This window comes from Pseudoliparis swirei, chromosome 16, assembly GCF_029220125.1.
Source record: "Pseudoliparis swirei isolate HS2019 ecotype Mariana Trench chromosome 16, NWPU_hadal_v1, whole genome shotgun sequence".
Classification (NCBI taxonomy): Eukaryota; Metazoa; Chordata; class Actinopteri; order Perciformes; family Liparidae; genus Pseudoliparis; species Pseudoliparis swirei.
Window position 1 is genome coordinate 9619221 of NC_079403.1, and position 15283 is coordinate 9634503.

Genomic DNA, 15283 nt, shown 5'->3' on the forward strand with positions numbered 1-15283 from the left:
CGACTGAGAATTATTTGTTTTCTGGAAAAAGGCAGTGGAGTTTTGGAGCTTGATGCATAACTCTCTCCTCATTTCCTGGGAGGCCTCGTGGGTCAGATATAGATTGTTGATAATTCTTGAAGCAGCGAGACCAAGACGGCGCAGGCGATTTGATACCGTACGGGTGCTCATTGCTGTGACAGGATACGCAATAAGATAACATTTGCCTAATGGATGATTCTCATAGCCACAGTAATTGAAGACATAATGGAGCATAATACCCCTGGAGGCATAACTGTCTCCGTTGCCGTGTTTCAGATGAAGCGAGAGACCGTCCTCCTTTCTGCAACCTGCCGCTCATGAAGACAGAAGAGCCCTGTGGTGGATGTGTCATGTATTTTCAAAAAAGGTTTCCCAGGTCTTTGTACGTGTTGCCTTTTGACCCCGGGTGACCTCCGAGATGCTGTGAGCCGTGGACGGCTTGGTAAATGTGATCATTCTCAAATGACTAGGTCACACCCGACTGAGCAAAAGCCACCAAACAGGACCTTCACTTAGCCCAAAGTGTTTGTTTTTCCTTTCTCTCCTTGTTTGTCTTCTACCCAGGTGATGGCTCTCTTTACCGTCAACACTGCAGACGCTGAAACTGAGGGGATTTAGAGGATGACAGCCATGCTGCCTCATCCATCACTATCCATCGCCATGACAGATGCGATAGTGGCTTTAGACTGAGGCGGAGAGGTGAGGATCTGACCCACTTCTCAACACCTGTCAGGACCTTGAGAAACAGAAGAGTGGTGAGAGACAAATATCTGTAGAGCCAAGGAGTGTCTGATCGATGTTTGCGGTTGCTAAAAATAGAAATGCCTTCTTATTTACAGCTTGATTACACAAACGTAAGTGCAGGCTTTAAATTCCTCCCTTGCGCACCCTTCCCATTATCCCGCGTGAAATTATTCTTTGTGGCACAGTTTTAACAGTCGCATTCATTAGCAAGTGCCTCTGTCACACTTAAATAGCCTCAGCAAAGCCGCCTTGATTGTGAGGAGTTGTCAGCTCCATCACCCTGACATGCACATGCGCCCTCAAACACTCCGGCTATGCATCCGCCTCTTGAAAAACAAAGTTCAACACATGAGTAGCAACTGCAGCCCGCTGGAAAAAGGGCGATGTTCTGAGGAAGGCCGGCGAGGAGTGAAAGACAAAGAGGGTACCCATCTCTCCGGCTCCTCCCCCTCAGTATTCCCCCGATGAAAGGCAAGGGCGAGCTTGTGGCAGCTATTAATAAAGTGTGTCGACAGGTCTAATCACAAGCGAAGCCGGACCGTTGCTTTCATGCTGTGCAAAGGACAATAGACAGATAAAAGATGAGCTTGAGTGCAGGAAGAAATTTGGTTGCGATATTAAAGTGAGATTAAACAAAGTGCTGTCTGTGCATGCGTGTGGCTGGTTAATTAAACCGTAACGCTGAATTGAACACCCTCAAAAGATGTTCAACAGGCCTGGATTTGACGCTTTAATCAGCACTGCCTGTCAGAGGCGGCAATACATTTCAAATGAATGAGAAAGTGAGTGATTAAAAGCAGACATTAGGAGAGAGGAGAGGGAGATGGTGCTTAGGGAGTGCGGTGGAAAGAGGAGAAGAGGAGGAGGAGGAGGAGGAGGTGCTATTGTGTAAGAGATCTTGTGTGTGTCTGTTTGTGTGCGCAGGCTGTTGGCCATAGAAAGAAATGGTTGGACACTCCGTCACTGAGTGGATCCAGTGTAATTCATTCATCACTGTAGTGTTTGTGTGTGAGAGAGAGAGAGAGAGAGAGAGAGAGAGAGAAAGGGAGAGGGTAGTGGGGGGGAGTGTTTGTGTGTCAGACGGTATTCCTGCTCGTCTCGCTCCACCAGTTAAGTTAAATCAGAGGCAGCCACTGGCACACTGAGGTGGTCTTTCTATCTCTCGGTCTGTCCTGCTCTGAAAGCATCAGCAGCCTCCTGATTCAGCACCACAGGTAAGAGCTCGCATTACCTCACCTTCAGGAAGATGTTTCACCAACTTTAGAAACTATTTATATTTGGCGTACTAAGTCTATAAACTGTTTCAACTTTCTGTAACAGGCTCTTTCATTGGATGAGCAGATGTTAACTGTGGCTGCTTTAAGATGATTTTAATGTTCCAACAACAGCACAAAAAGTTGTTTTTGCTGTCTGTAGATATAAACTCATAAGCCCTTTGTTGAAAATTGCTGAAGTTAACTTGAAAGCACGCACGTGTGGCGAACGCATTAACCAAAATGACATATTAGATGTATTCACTGACTGGATGGTTGCCACCTGTTGTTGCTGTTTGTTCAAGTTGTTCATGTGAAAGTCCCGTGTGGGCAGAGCCTTTATTAAAACAACTGTACTGTGCGGTTGAGATTTGGAAGAATCCAAAACTGCATTGTGCTAATTTTAGAAAGTGAAGGATGGAGTCAATGGTAAAGTTGACATTGTGTCTCATTTCCCCATAGGATCCACTTCCTGTTAAACAGTAGCTCTGCGCTCCCTGGACATTCTAATTTTACGAAGAAGTCAATACCGAGGCAGGAAGGAAAGAGAGGAAATGGTGAAGAATCGGGGTGGCAGTGTGTGGAACAGTGGGGGGGAAAGTAACTGAATATCAGGTGACATGCCATGTTCAGCCTTGTCAGTGAGAGAGACACGTCTAAATGGCGAAGAACATATAGGGTGATGCTGGAGAATGTACATGAGGAAAAGAAGTTGTGGCTTCAGAGTGAAGGCTGCTCAACATCACACTCTTTTAACAAAGAGCGTTTCACTTTATAGGTGCTTAGTTTCCCTCCTGATGTTTCTATGTGGGAGACACACCCTCCTCTTGAGAACCAGTCAATGTGTTATTTGATATATTTCAGGTTGTGCAGTGAAATAATCCTCTAACAAACGATCTCAATGATTTTAAATAAGTAGGAGAGAAAAGGATTCATAATGTGTGATGTTATTGTAATTGAAGGTGTCGTGTGGCATATTTCATAAAGTACAGGAAATGAAGGGAAGCTTTAGAGGCCGAGTCTGTGCTGTTTAGTTGTGACATGAAAGTGCAGTTTTGTAAACAGAAAAATGCAGACATGATCTTTGTAGCTAATATTTCCATTAGCCTCTGTCTGGCAAGCAGAAGTCAAGTCTTCATTTAGTTCATGGAAACTATCACTCTCACTCACACACACACACACTCGCTTCATCAACTTCTTCTGTTCTTTCTCTTTTTGAACACTGATATATAAGATGCACACAGTTTTTAATGGAGAAGTGTGCTGCGGTTTGGAGCGGTTCATTTATTTTCATTGCAATCAAACACCAACGTTAACATTTAGGAGTTACTTTAGAAGTCAATGAGTTCCCTCTTGGTCAAGTTTCCCCCTTCAAAAACTCTTCAGCTGAAGTGAGACCCAGTAAGTTGAGACAGAGGAGGAAGTGAAGTGCGGGAGGCTAGGGCCAGGATTTAAACACCCGTATTATTACTCTACAAGGTGTAATCATGACAAATGAAGCTGAAGTTTGACTCCCATTTGTAAGTGGTGGGACGCTAGGTAATAAATTGGTATTCCAGTTACGTGTTTGAAGACACAGAAGGGGCCCGCTGTTGCGAAACGTTCTGTTTGCCAAACAGGCCTGAAACGAGGCCTAAACGAGAAGATGATCATGGGAGGCTGAGGTGGCGTGCTCCCAATAGGTGGCGTGCTCCCAATAGGATGAACCTCACTTCATAATGGGCTGGTATAAATCATTAACTCCATCAACCAAGCGTTTTAGTGGCTCTGTGTATGGGCAGCCAGATGGTGGTGCTCATGTCAGAGCGGCCGGGTGCTCAGGCCGAGTGCAGCCTCGGATAACTCTGTTGACTGGAACCACCGTTCTCTCCATATGCGGTCGAACTCTGCTGCGATTTTAAATTTTCCTAGGTTTAACTTTTTCAGAAATTCCCATGATCCCTGTAAGGGGGCTGCATTGACATACCCCAAAAATAGCATTATAAATGGAAAGCTGTCACTACAGTGACATTCAGAAGTTGGCCTCTTCACTGTGAAGCAGAAATGTCCCCAAACTTCCTCCTCATCCTGATTTTATCATTCAATGTAAGCAGCCGTGTGTTTTCAAACCGCGCAGGGCCTCGGAGGCCATTGTGTCGTCCGAGAGGATGCAGCTTGCTCGTGGTCGTGGACCTTGTGAAGTAGGTGTTTACCTTCCTGTCTGTGGTCACCCGGGGTTTATGGCTGTCATTCAGTAATGTGCCATCTTACTCCCGAGCCAGAGCTCACTGGACACAGCCCTACTAAATCACCTGCTTCCGAGTCACCTTCCGTCTGTGCCACCTCACCTTTATTATAGGGCTCACTTACATATATAGGCAGCAATAACGTTCAGCCTTGTTTATATTCACTACCCACACACGTCAACTCGCCTTGAGCATCTCCCTCATGGAAAAACACTGGCGGTTAAAATGACGACCAACGACCGTAAAAATTACGTGGTGTCCGTTTTCACCGATATTTCCTTTTGTGGTCATCAGAACTCGTCTCACCAACGAAGGATTTTCTTCACCATTTCAAATCCCCAAACTGTGAAACTGATACGTGTTTTGTCACTCACTTCTGTATAATTTAAAATTACAGACACGCTCTATTTCAATCATCGTGAGAAAACACGTGTTGTGTAAATCCAAACAAATGACATCTGTGTTGGGGCTTTACCATACCGACTGCACCGCAGATATAGTTCATTATTCTGTTCCCCTTGGCACCCGTTTTCCACACATCTGCAACTAATACAGGGGTTGCTTTTGTGCACACATGGGTTTTTTCAAAGACTTCATCCACTGAATCCTAGTGGGAAATGAGGAGATATCGAGGAGATAAAATAGTTCTTCTGTAAGGTCTGTCTTAATGCCAACCAGAGGTCAATAGGAACTAATCGAGGCAATTTTGTTTAAAGTACATTTAATTGTGTCGTCCACACTGTGAGAGGCGGCAACTGGATTCATGCAAAAGGCAACTTTACTTTTTTTTTGATGCACAATGAGTCATTCTATCACTGTGTCGGCTGTGAGATGGAAAGAGTCAAATCTTGAGGCTAGAATGCCATCTTGTGGCAAAACGCCTGCTTAGTTTAGCGAAACTGCATCGGAGGATTTACATTTTTATTGTGAAAACAGGAGTAATCTTTATCTGTATCTGACAAAATAGTCAACTTCATATTATAAAAAGTAGAAAATAGTGTTTTTTTTATCGATGTGTTATCTGCTCACTTTTCCCTGACATCTGTTCGGTTGTAATGCAACCGCAAACATGTTGTCATTTTCATGCAATTAGGAACAGAAACTATCTTTGCAGCTATAGTAATAGAATATATGAGGCCTATGCTAATATGATTACATTAGCCCCACTAATGACACTAACTAAGCCATTCTATGAAACATAAAGACTCTCAACAAAGAGGAGAATTTGTTTTTTATTCCCATTTCACATTCTGCTGGTACAAATGAAGCAAAAACGAGCCCCGGGGCAATTTTTCCGCTGCACGCAGGTTTGATTTTCTCACAGAGCAAAGTTTCCACAGAGCCGAATCCCTGCTGTCCTGTTTGTTTAGGTGTGTGCTGATTAGAAGTTCTCATGCTGGTTACGATGTATCTCAGCACACCAAGGGTTTGTAACGTGACATGTCTTTTACAGTGACTGGAAAACTCAACGCTTCTCCCTCCTTTCAGTTCCCTCGGTACCTCAGTGTTTAATGGCGTTGTTATCCCCCCTCGCACTTCGCCATGCAGTCTTCATTAACAAAGGTCGTAACACAAGGCATAAATGTTCTCCTTCCGGGTGCTGACAGTCCACCCAGATGGACGGACCATTTGATAAACACTGCACTGTTTTACTGTTGCCATTCATTAGCCGAGAGACGATTTAAAGGGGAAGGGAGAACGCAGACTGTCTGAATAATGATGTTTCAAAGGACATTTTTGGAATATTGAATAACATACAACATCTGTTTTTCATGGCTTCTTATTTTACCGAAATAACATAAAGCGTCAGGATGGCTTTAATGTGCAGGTCTTTAATGAGCTGGTGTAGGGTGAGCGCTTTCATTGGTGCTCGTGTGGATTAGCGTTTATGGGCCATGCCAGCGGTAATGATGGCTCTTACCCGAGACTGCCTGTGACATTTTTTTGTGTGTTTCTTTTATAGGACTCGCTGAGGCCCTCGCCCAAGGCCTGTATCAGTCACCAGAGACGCACCCTGCCGACAGGGCCCCCTGTTTGAAAGTCCCAGGATCTGGCACTAAAAAAAGGGAAAATGCGGAATACAACGACGGGAGTGACGGACGAGATATCTCTGACGTGTGGCATGTCAGGAAGCCATGAATTCATCTTCACCCTGGTACCCATCGTCTACGGCTGTAACTTTGTCATCGGCATTGTTGGAAACAGTATGGTAGTGGCGGTGATCTACTGCTACATGAAGCTCAAGACGGTGGCCAACATATTTGTGCTCAATCTTGCAGTTTCTGACCTCACCTTCCTCATCACTCTGCCCATGTGGGCCACCTTCACCGCCACGGGCTATAACTGGCCCTTTGGGGAATTCCTGTGCAAGGCCAGTGCAGGGCTGGTGATTTTTAACCTCTACACCAGCATCTTCTTCCTCACGGCGCTCAGCATCGACCGGTACCTCGCCATCGTTCACCCGATGCAGTCTCGCAGGTTGCGCACTGTGCTGTACGCACGCATCACCTGCGTCGTGATCTGGCTGTTTGCCTTTGTGCTGAGTGTGCCCACAGCCTTGATCAGGGACATCCACCACATCACAAACTACACGACAGTGTGTGGCATTCTTCACCCGACCATGGAAAACACCATGATTCTGAAGGAGCTCCTGCTGGCACTCAGCCTGATGAAAAGCCTGCTGGGCTTCCTGGTGCCCTTTGTCATCATCATCACCTGTTACTGCCTGATCGGACGTGCACTGGTGGGCGCGAGGAAAATCCAGAAAAGCTCCCGTTCACGGGATGACGAGGTACTGCGCATGCTTGCAGCAGCTGTCCTGGCCTTCTTCCTGTGCTGGGTGCCCCATCAGGCGTTCCACTTGATGCAGATGCTTACCCAGCTGTCACTGGAAAAGAACTGTGCCATCATCGAGATCATTGACACCGCCATGCCCTTCACTATCTGCATCGCCTACTTCAACAGTTGCGTTAATCCTATTCTGTACGGCTTCGTTGGCAATAACTTTCGCAAAAACTTGCTGCGGCTGTTGCGCTGCTCGCCGAATGGAGTCAGAGTGTCTCACCCGAGCATCAGCTCCAAGATGAGCGCCCTCTCTTTTCGTGCCTCTGAGGGACTGAGCCTCACAGCCAAAAGCAAGGCCTCTTCTGAAGTGAAGTGAGAAAAAAGAAGAAGAAAAAGAGTCCAGGTTTACTCTCCCCACTCTTTTTGGTTTGTGGTTAAGGGGATGGAGACATTCCATGCTTTTAAACCCCCAACTGTATTACAAAGCACTGAAACGTTGTATTCCTATATGCCCCTCTGTGAGCAAGTCCAATATAAATTCACTCCCTTGTACAATGCTTATCTGCAGAATAATTATTCAATTGGAACATCTCTCCAAGCATGTGAACGTTAGTGTTTTAAAAAAACATCCGTTGAAGTAGAAACGAAATCTGTGAATAAACTATATGAATGCTAGAAAAGACTATATTTACAGATCACTTATCTCATTATGTATATAAGATACGCATGTCCTGCAGGAGTTTGTCGCATTGGTGCTTTAAGGATACAGTGCCGTAATATATAGTCCTGTAATAACCACTCTGTGTGCTCAGTAGGTCTCTCACCAGTTGGACCAGCGATCAAGTGCTCAGCAAAGAAAAAAAAGAAAGAAAAAATAATAGTATATATATATACATATATATATAAATATATATTAAAAATCATAAGCCACTCATGCATGCTCTGCCAGCAACTGTACATATGGAACAATTGGAAAAAGTATAGCAAAAATGTGATGTGGGTTTAAATCAGTGTGTAACATATTGGGCAATGATGACTCGTGCCTGCATGCTGAATGTGTTCAAGTACTCGCAAAATAACTTTGAAATGATGAAATGTTCCCTCGTCTAGGAGTAACACGCTGTATAAATAAGATACTGCACGAACACTCCAGGCTGATCATTGTCAATATCTCCAGTGGTTGTTTTTGTGGTATTCGATTTGTTATTCTTCATACTCTGTAAGTGTACATTGTGAATATGTGAAAATATGAATAAAAGGTAAAAACTAAAAAAACTAAATGTATTTGTTTTTCATACCACAACATAATAGAGAAGTTCCAATATCTGATGTTCACTCCATGATTATCACAACTAAAATAATTTAAAATATTAATAACATCATGATATCTCTAGATTTGTATTAGTAATGAAAATCACAATATGTTGCTATCAGTCAAATTCATCTTTAACTATTTAATGTAGGTTTGGTCTCTTTTGTCTTTTTTTGTCGTGTAGTCGCCGCAGAGAGTCTTTGACTATAACTGTCTATATTAAATGATTTAGGAGGCGCTGGATTATATACATCAGATGTGGATTATTAACATGATATCATTCTTTCATTGTTAAATATCACGCTGGTATAACGCGACACACCTGCCCCACAGTGAAAGAGTCCAATCATCCTGATTAGTAATCTCATTAGTCACCAAAACATCCAGAAATAACAAGATGTTATGAAGGTGGAAAATCAAGTGATTGAGTGAAAACTTGCTCCAGCACGTCGAGCATCTATTAATCATCAACCATACATCATGGAGGCCCCTGTTCCTCCACGTAGCACCAACAAATATCTGGTGGCCCTTTGGATAGAAGTGTAACATGCTGCTGCATCACAGGCGATGATTGGTGGATGGGCGGCAGGTCGGGGTTATAAATGCTGTCGAGTGGCGAGTTCAGTCTCACCGACAAAATGAGGGTCCTCCTGCTTCTCGGACTGGTGGCTTTTGCCTTTGCTGACATCACTCGCTTCGAGGGGTAAATATCCAGTTTCTGCTGTAAAGTACATAACAGTTTTGTGAATGATGTGACACACTATTGCTATACAAGTGTATGCATTGGAGTGCTAATCAGGCCTTTGCATTAAGCAAGAACGAGGACATACTGTACAAGGACCCCTGACCTGTCTGCTATGTAACATTGTGTGTTATATTAGTCATTAGAGAGTAGTCAGCTTTAGGTCCGTATATGTTTTGATATAATTAACCTGCCATCAGACATAATGACGTTGATCCTTTGCTCAAAGTTACTTTGGCCCTATTGTACAAACCAGTAACCCCCCTGAAAACCATTATGCCACTTAAGCTTGCTGCACAAGCAATTAAATGTTTGCGTATTATGGCATTAGTTGAAAACAGGAATAACAGTTGTCTACATAACAAATAATAGTTATAAACCTTGGGTAATGAATAATATAAACCATTCAATCACAAAACCTTTCATTCTTGTGAAAGGCCAGCGCGTGTACAGCTAGAGTAGAGTAGAGCTAGAGTATTGTGTTACTGTCGTAAAGAGACTGCCCTGTACGTTGAACCATAACACTGTGGCTATTTTACTGTATTTGAGACCTATCTTTTTGTTTTCTTCTCAGAGAGAAAGTCTTCCGTCTGAAGCCCGTGCTTGAGGAGCATGTGACTCTCATTAAGCAACTGACCGAGAGCATCGAGGTAACACACAGCTTTTTCTCACAGACCCACACACCTTAGACTGCTATCTGTCCTCCCTACAGGGATTTAATATGTTCACTAATGGTGGAGGACGCTCAATAGGTCAATCCACTGAGTGCCCGTTCAAATAATGCAAATAATATCAAATTGCAACTTTTTTTTTAACACTTGGATCAAATACTTTCTATATTGCTGTTTCTTTGGCGTGCCCTACTCACTTGACAATAAGAATGTCTTTCAGCTCATCACAGTTTGTTAAACGAGAAGCTTGAATTTGGATTTACATGCTCAAGTGTTTGACTTTGGCGCCATCTGCAGGTGGACTTCTGGAGCCCCGAGAGCTCTGAGCTGGTTAACGTCGACATCGACGTGGACATCCGTGTGCCTGCCATGTACCTGGATATGGTGTACACCTTCCTGCAGCAGAATGACATCGAGCACGAGTAGGTCGCGAGACAAAGATGCAAAATAATAGACTCAATCTGCATTTCAAATTCATATATTTTGTTCTTTCCTCTTCAGGATCCTGATTGAGGATCTGCAGTCTGCTGTTGATGGCCAGGCCAACAACAAGCCTTCTCCCAGAGCCCACAGCTACACCAAGTACAACAACTGGGACAACGTAAGAGGAAAAAGGATTATCAGACGCCATCTCTACCCTGACCGAACCACTATTCCCTGTTCTTATGTTCCACCTCTTTCATTTCAGGTCCAGTCCTGGATTGCCTCTGTTTCTTCCTCTAATTCCAATCTGATCAGCAAGCAGGTGATTGGAAACACCTACGAGGGACGCCCCATGACTGTCCTCAAGGTATTACAAGACTTACCTGCTATATCAGTCCCTCTTGTTGCAAAGTTACGGATAAGTATAACAACGATTATGTCTCAATGTTTTATGATTACTTTTAACCACCACAGCTCGGTAAGAAATCCAGCTCCACCAAACCCGCTATCTTCATGGATTGTGGTATCCACGCGAGGGAGTGGATCGCTCCTGCTTTCTGCCAGTGGTTTGTCAAAGAGGTAAGGAAGACACCTGGATAGGCATGACAAGCATGTATACAAACACCCACTGTTGACTATTTGTTTTCCAATTTTCCTCAGGCTCTGTCCACCTATGGCAGTGATTCTCAGATGACCAGCCTGCTCGACCAGATGGATGTCTTTGTCCTGCCCGTCTTGAACATTGATGGCTACGACTACACCCACAAGAGCGTAAGTGCCATCTTTTAACTTATATCGTCTAATCTAATAGAGACCATGCTGTCTTGTTTATATTAAAGCGTCAGTTGATTTGTTAAATGCATGTCTAACGTGTTTATTTTCTCCACTGGGGGACTTTAGAACAGGATGTGGAGGAAGACTCGCTCCAGGAAGTCTGGATCCAGCTGCACTGGTGCCGATCCCAACAGGAACTTCAACGCCGGCTGGTGCAGTAAGTGCAACTTGTTTACTGTATATCTTAAAGGGGTACTCCAGCTATTTTATATTGCACTTCCAAAAAGAGTATATGTGAAACCATCTTTTTATAACTGTCCAAATCTGTGCAGCACAGGCCGAGATATTTTGACACAGCCCAATAACCTTGAACGCTTTATTTCTCTCAATCCAACTTGGTACCATCATTTATTTTAAACATCCACATCTTTTAAATCCTAATTTTGTAAACCTAAGGCTACGATTCAAAGACGTGTTATGAATGTGTGGTCTGAACCTGAAAGAGAGGGCACCTTATGACATCACTATGACATCTCTAGGGTTATTTTCCCAAACCCCCTCCTGAACCATATATGAAGAGTGTTCACAGTCTGCATAGTACTCCTCAAGTCGATGTAATGCCTTTAAGCCTGTTCACAATGCATTTGAAGAAGTAAACAAGAAATCTAACTTCCATTACAGAAATGGGAGCCTCCAACAACCCTTGCAGCGACACCTTCTGCGGGTACAAACCTGAGTCTGAGATCGAGGTCAAGAACGTTGCCGACTTCATCCGCAGGAACAAGTCCGTCATCAAGGCCTACCTCACCATGCACTCCTACTCCCAGCTGCTGCTCTTCCCCTATTCCTACACCTACGCGCTTGCTGCGGACCACAGGGAGCTGGTAAGTCATCATTATCTCCCGTAAACGGTGTGTTGGACATACCAGTGAGTAGGGACAGTATTCACTAGCGTGCTTGGTCAGTCACAGTGACTATATAATTATTCATCATGAGGGTGTCACATGCCACGCTCTGGTGTGGCAGCCTCGTGTATACCGCCTTGCTGGAAACATGTGCATTGGGAACGCAATAACAATAGATTAACTGCATCAGACATAGGTGTGTTGAATGTAGGGTAAATCTGGTTCTTCATAAGGATTATCACACAAGTTTTAAAATTAAAAGAAGTGTCACTTCATGGTTCATTTTAGAAGATTTGGAATATTACATCCTACAGGTATTGCACTCCATAGATGAAAACTATAGCAAGGAAAATATCTTCATAATGCTGGAGCATTTTGAGTGCAACTCAATTCAAAGCAGAGCAGAACATCAACACTTTCAGACCAAAGGTTGTTATATACTATGAATATAATAGAAGGTGATTTTAATTTCTCTAAGAGGTGTTTCTGAAAGCTTCAGTAATAATTGAGCCCAGTCCTATTATGAGTATTATATAAAGGCCACTCTTGCCTGCTTCAAATTATTTACTCCCTGCTCGTATGCCTCATTTTCCTGGCTCTTTTACCTCTCACTGGGGTGTACAGTTAACACGCACACGCCTGCTCCGGCTCTCACACTAACCGAGGCTCGTAATGTAAGCTCTCTTCTGACACTTTATAGAACAAAAGAACTCCGGGGATCCGTCATAACTCATCTGTTCTCGGAGAAATATAATTTCCTGCTTGTGCATTTCTCCGGGGGTTTCATTTCCTGTTGGAACTCACTGAAGCTTTTTACTATTTTCGGTGGTATCACTAAAGCAAACGCTGTTTAAACGAAGTGTAATGGAAGGTGGATGCTGCACGGAAAGCAACAAATATTTGCTTTCCTTACAACAAACTGGATTTGTATAGTTGTACCAGAATACCAGAATAAGATGTTTTTTAAGAACCTTTCAAAGTAATGAACAGCACAATCGTACCCTTCTAAATCAAGAGTTTAATATTATAAACACAGTGTTTCCAATTGTTTTTGAAGTCAGCTGTTTTGCTTTACTACCTTACATGGTCTGGTACAACCAGGAGCTTACGGTGGCTAAAGTCAGCTAACTTTAGACTGAGATATGTTCCATGGTGTCTGATGCTGTGTAAGTGGGTTGATTCAGGAATAAAACAGGCTCAGATTTCAAACTATTAAATAGCATATGAGAATATATCAGTACTGTGTCGGGTCAAAAACATTCTGAATGGTCCTTCTGACTTCTGTTTCTTCCCTGTATCATAGCTGAAGGTTGCTGAGGGAGCCTCTGCTGCTCTGCGTAGACTGTATGGCACTCGCTACACCAGTGGACCTGGAGCTGCAACCATCTGTAAGTAGAGCAAGATATTGCAGCTGCATTGGTCTCCATGGAGAAATAGTGTATTAGAGGGACCTTGATATTCTATTTCAAACCTATAATGACATGCAGTATGATGTGATGATGATGCATCGCCCTCTTTTGAGAGACATGGCCTAAGAGGCTACAAAACGTATTACCTGTTATGAGAAAAAGCTATTTCAAGCACACAAAGGATTCTTTGGGCCCCTGAAAGCAGTATTTGTATAAAAACACACCCAGGCTGTTCCAGGTCATCAGCATATCCCACTCTGAATATCCCCCCCCCTCTCCTTATCTGCCTTCAGACCCCGCAGCTGGAGGCTCTGATGACTGGGCCTACGACCTGGGAGTGAAGTATTCCTTCACCTTCGAGTTGCGCGACACTGGCCGTTACGGCTTCCTGCTGCCCGAGTCTCAGATCAAGCCCACATGCGAGGAGACCATGCTGGCCGTCAAGTACATCGCCGCCTACGTGCAGAAGAACCTCTATTAAAGAATGAGACTGCCAGGACCCCTGCCAACTCAGCCCCTCTGTACCAGCCCCAAGCCCCTCCAACCTCTCAGCCATCTCCAGCCTGTATCCATGGATACGGGCACCACCCGCCATGTTTCCTTGCTGTGCTTGACAGAATGTCAAGATGAGTGCAAACAATAAAATCAATGATCCATCCCCACATGCTGAATCAAATTTTTTTTTGTATGTGTATATGATAATAAAGTGTCTGATGGACTAAACCTTTGTCATTTGTAGGAAAGCATCCAAGAAACAGTGTATATATGGTGAATAAAATAATGCTTACACTTCACAGCCCATCACTAATGGGTCAGGAAACTTGTGTGACCAGAATTTGTGCAATAATGAGCTTCATGGCGCAGGAAAACATAGTGAGAGACTTAACTTTGACAAAGCAAGCCATCCAGTGAGTTGCCCGGAACAAGTCAGCATATACAGGACTGTCTCAGAAAATTAGAATATTGTGATAAAGTTCTTTATTTTCTGTAATGCAATTAAAAAAACAAAAATGTCATGCATTCTGGATTCATTACAAATCAACTGAAATATTGCAAGCCTTTTATTCTTTTAATATTGCTGATTATGGCTTACAGCTTAAGAAAACTCTAAAATCCTATCTCATAAAATTTTAATATTTCCTCAGACCAAGTAAAAAAAAAGATTTATAACAGCTGAGTGTTTGTCAAGGCTCAGGAAACCCTTGCAGGTGTTTCGAGTTAATTAGACAATTCAAGTGATTTGTTTAATACCCTACTAGTATACTTTTTCATGATATTCTAATATTTAGACATAGGATATTTGAGTTTTCTTAAGCTGTAAGCCATAATCAGCAATATTAAAAGAATAAAAGGCTTGCAATATTTCAGTTGATTTGTAATGAATCCAGAATGCATGACATTTTTGTTTTTTTAATTGCATTACAGAAAATAAAGAACTTCATCACAATATTCTAATTTTCTGAGACAGTCCTGTACACGCTTGACCTGCTTCTCAATCAAGAACAAGGCATCACAAGAACACAGCAGCCCACTGATCTACTGGACCAGACCCCTTTGAACCCTGGTGATCCTCCTCGCTCTTCTGGCACGGTTCCAGTGGTGGAGGACGGGAGGGTGGGGGTATCAGTCAAGGATTTTAGTCCGGCGGCACAGCACGTGACTCCCACAGAGTAACTCCTTGGCAGCGCCTCCACTCTGCCAAGCATTCGGAGAAAATAAAGGAGCCAAAGATCAGCAGGGAGTTTAACTGCACAGGCACACATTTCTGTGGCGGACGGTCAAAATTCAGTGATTGCTTTTGAAACGTTACGACAAATGCAAATGTATCAACTAAAGTTTCTGAATGCCCCCCCAAGAAAACTACTCAATGGGCACTGCACAGTACCCATTGAGTAAATTGTGTGTGGGGTGAGGGGGTGAGGGGGGTACTGTGCCTTGTTCAAGGGCACTTTGGCAGTACCCAGGAGGCAATATGGTATCTCTCAAGCTACCATCTGGTCATATCTGGTCTGTCCGGAAA

The 15283-nt window shown here is 43.5% G+C and overlaps 2 protein-coding genes across 2 annotated transcripts; both read left to right on the top strand.

Moving 5' to 3' along the window:
- The first annotated feature begins 1849 nt into the window (after nt 1–1849).
- On the top strand, nt 1850–8307 carry agtr1b (angiotensin II receptor, type 1b). Its single transcript, XM_056434561.1, has 2 exons — nt 1850–1979; nt 6207–8307. The coding sequence occupies exon 2, from the start codon at nt 6315–6317 to the stop codon at nt 7401–7403; it is 1089 nt and encodes a 362-aa protein (XP_056290536.1). The 5' UTR covers nt 1850–1979; nt 6207–6314; the 3' UTR covers nt 7404–8307.
- Nucleotides 8308–8977: 670 nt separating this feature from the next.
- Nucleotides 8978–13925, top strand: cpb1 (carboxypeptidase B1 (tissue)). Its single transcript, XM_056433454.1, has 11 exons — nt 8978–9042; nt 9656–9731; nt 10050–10174; nt 10254–10353; nt 10441–10542; nt 10650–10754; nt 10836–10946; nt 11076–11166; nt 11631–11833; nt 13158–13242; nt 13557–13925. The coding sequence occupies exons 1-11, from the start codon at nt 8978–8980 to the stop codon at nt 13742–13744; spliced, it is 1251 nt and encodes a 416-aa protein (XP_056289429.1). The 3' UTR covers nt 13745–13925.
- Nucleotides 13926–15283: the final 1358 nt, after the last annotated feature.

Excerpts from the sequence above, each read along its gene's own strand:
- agtr1b (XM_056434561.1), top strand. The coding sequence starts at position 6,315 with ATGCGGAATACAACGACGGGAGTGACGGACGAGATATCTCTGACGTGT.
- cpb1 (XM_056433454.1), top strand. The coding sequence starts at position 8,978 with ATGAGGGTCCTCCTGCTTCTCGGACTGGTGGCTTTTGCCTTTGCTGAC. Across the intron at positions 10,543-10,649 it reads GCCCCATGACTGTCCTCAAG|CTCGGTAAGAAATCCAGCTC; the intron begins GTATTACAAGAC and ends TAACCACCACAG. Across the intron at positions 11,167-11,630 it reads CTTCAACGCCGGCTGGTGCA|AAATGGGAGCCTCCAACAAC; the intron begins GTAAGTGCAACT and ends CTTCCATTACAG.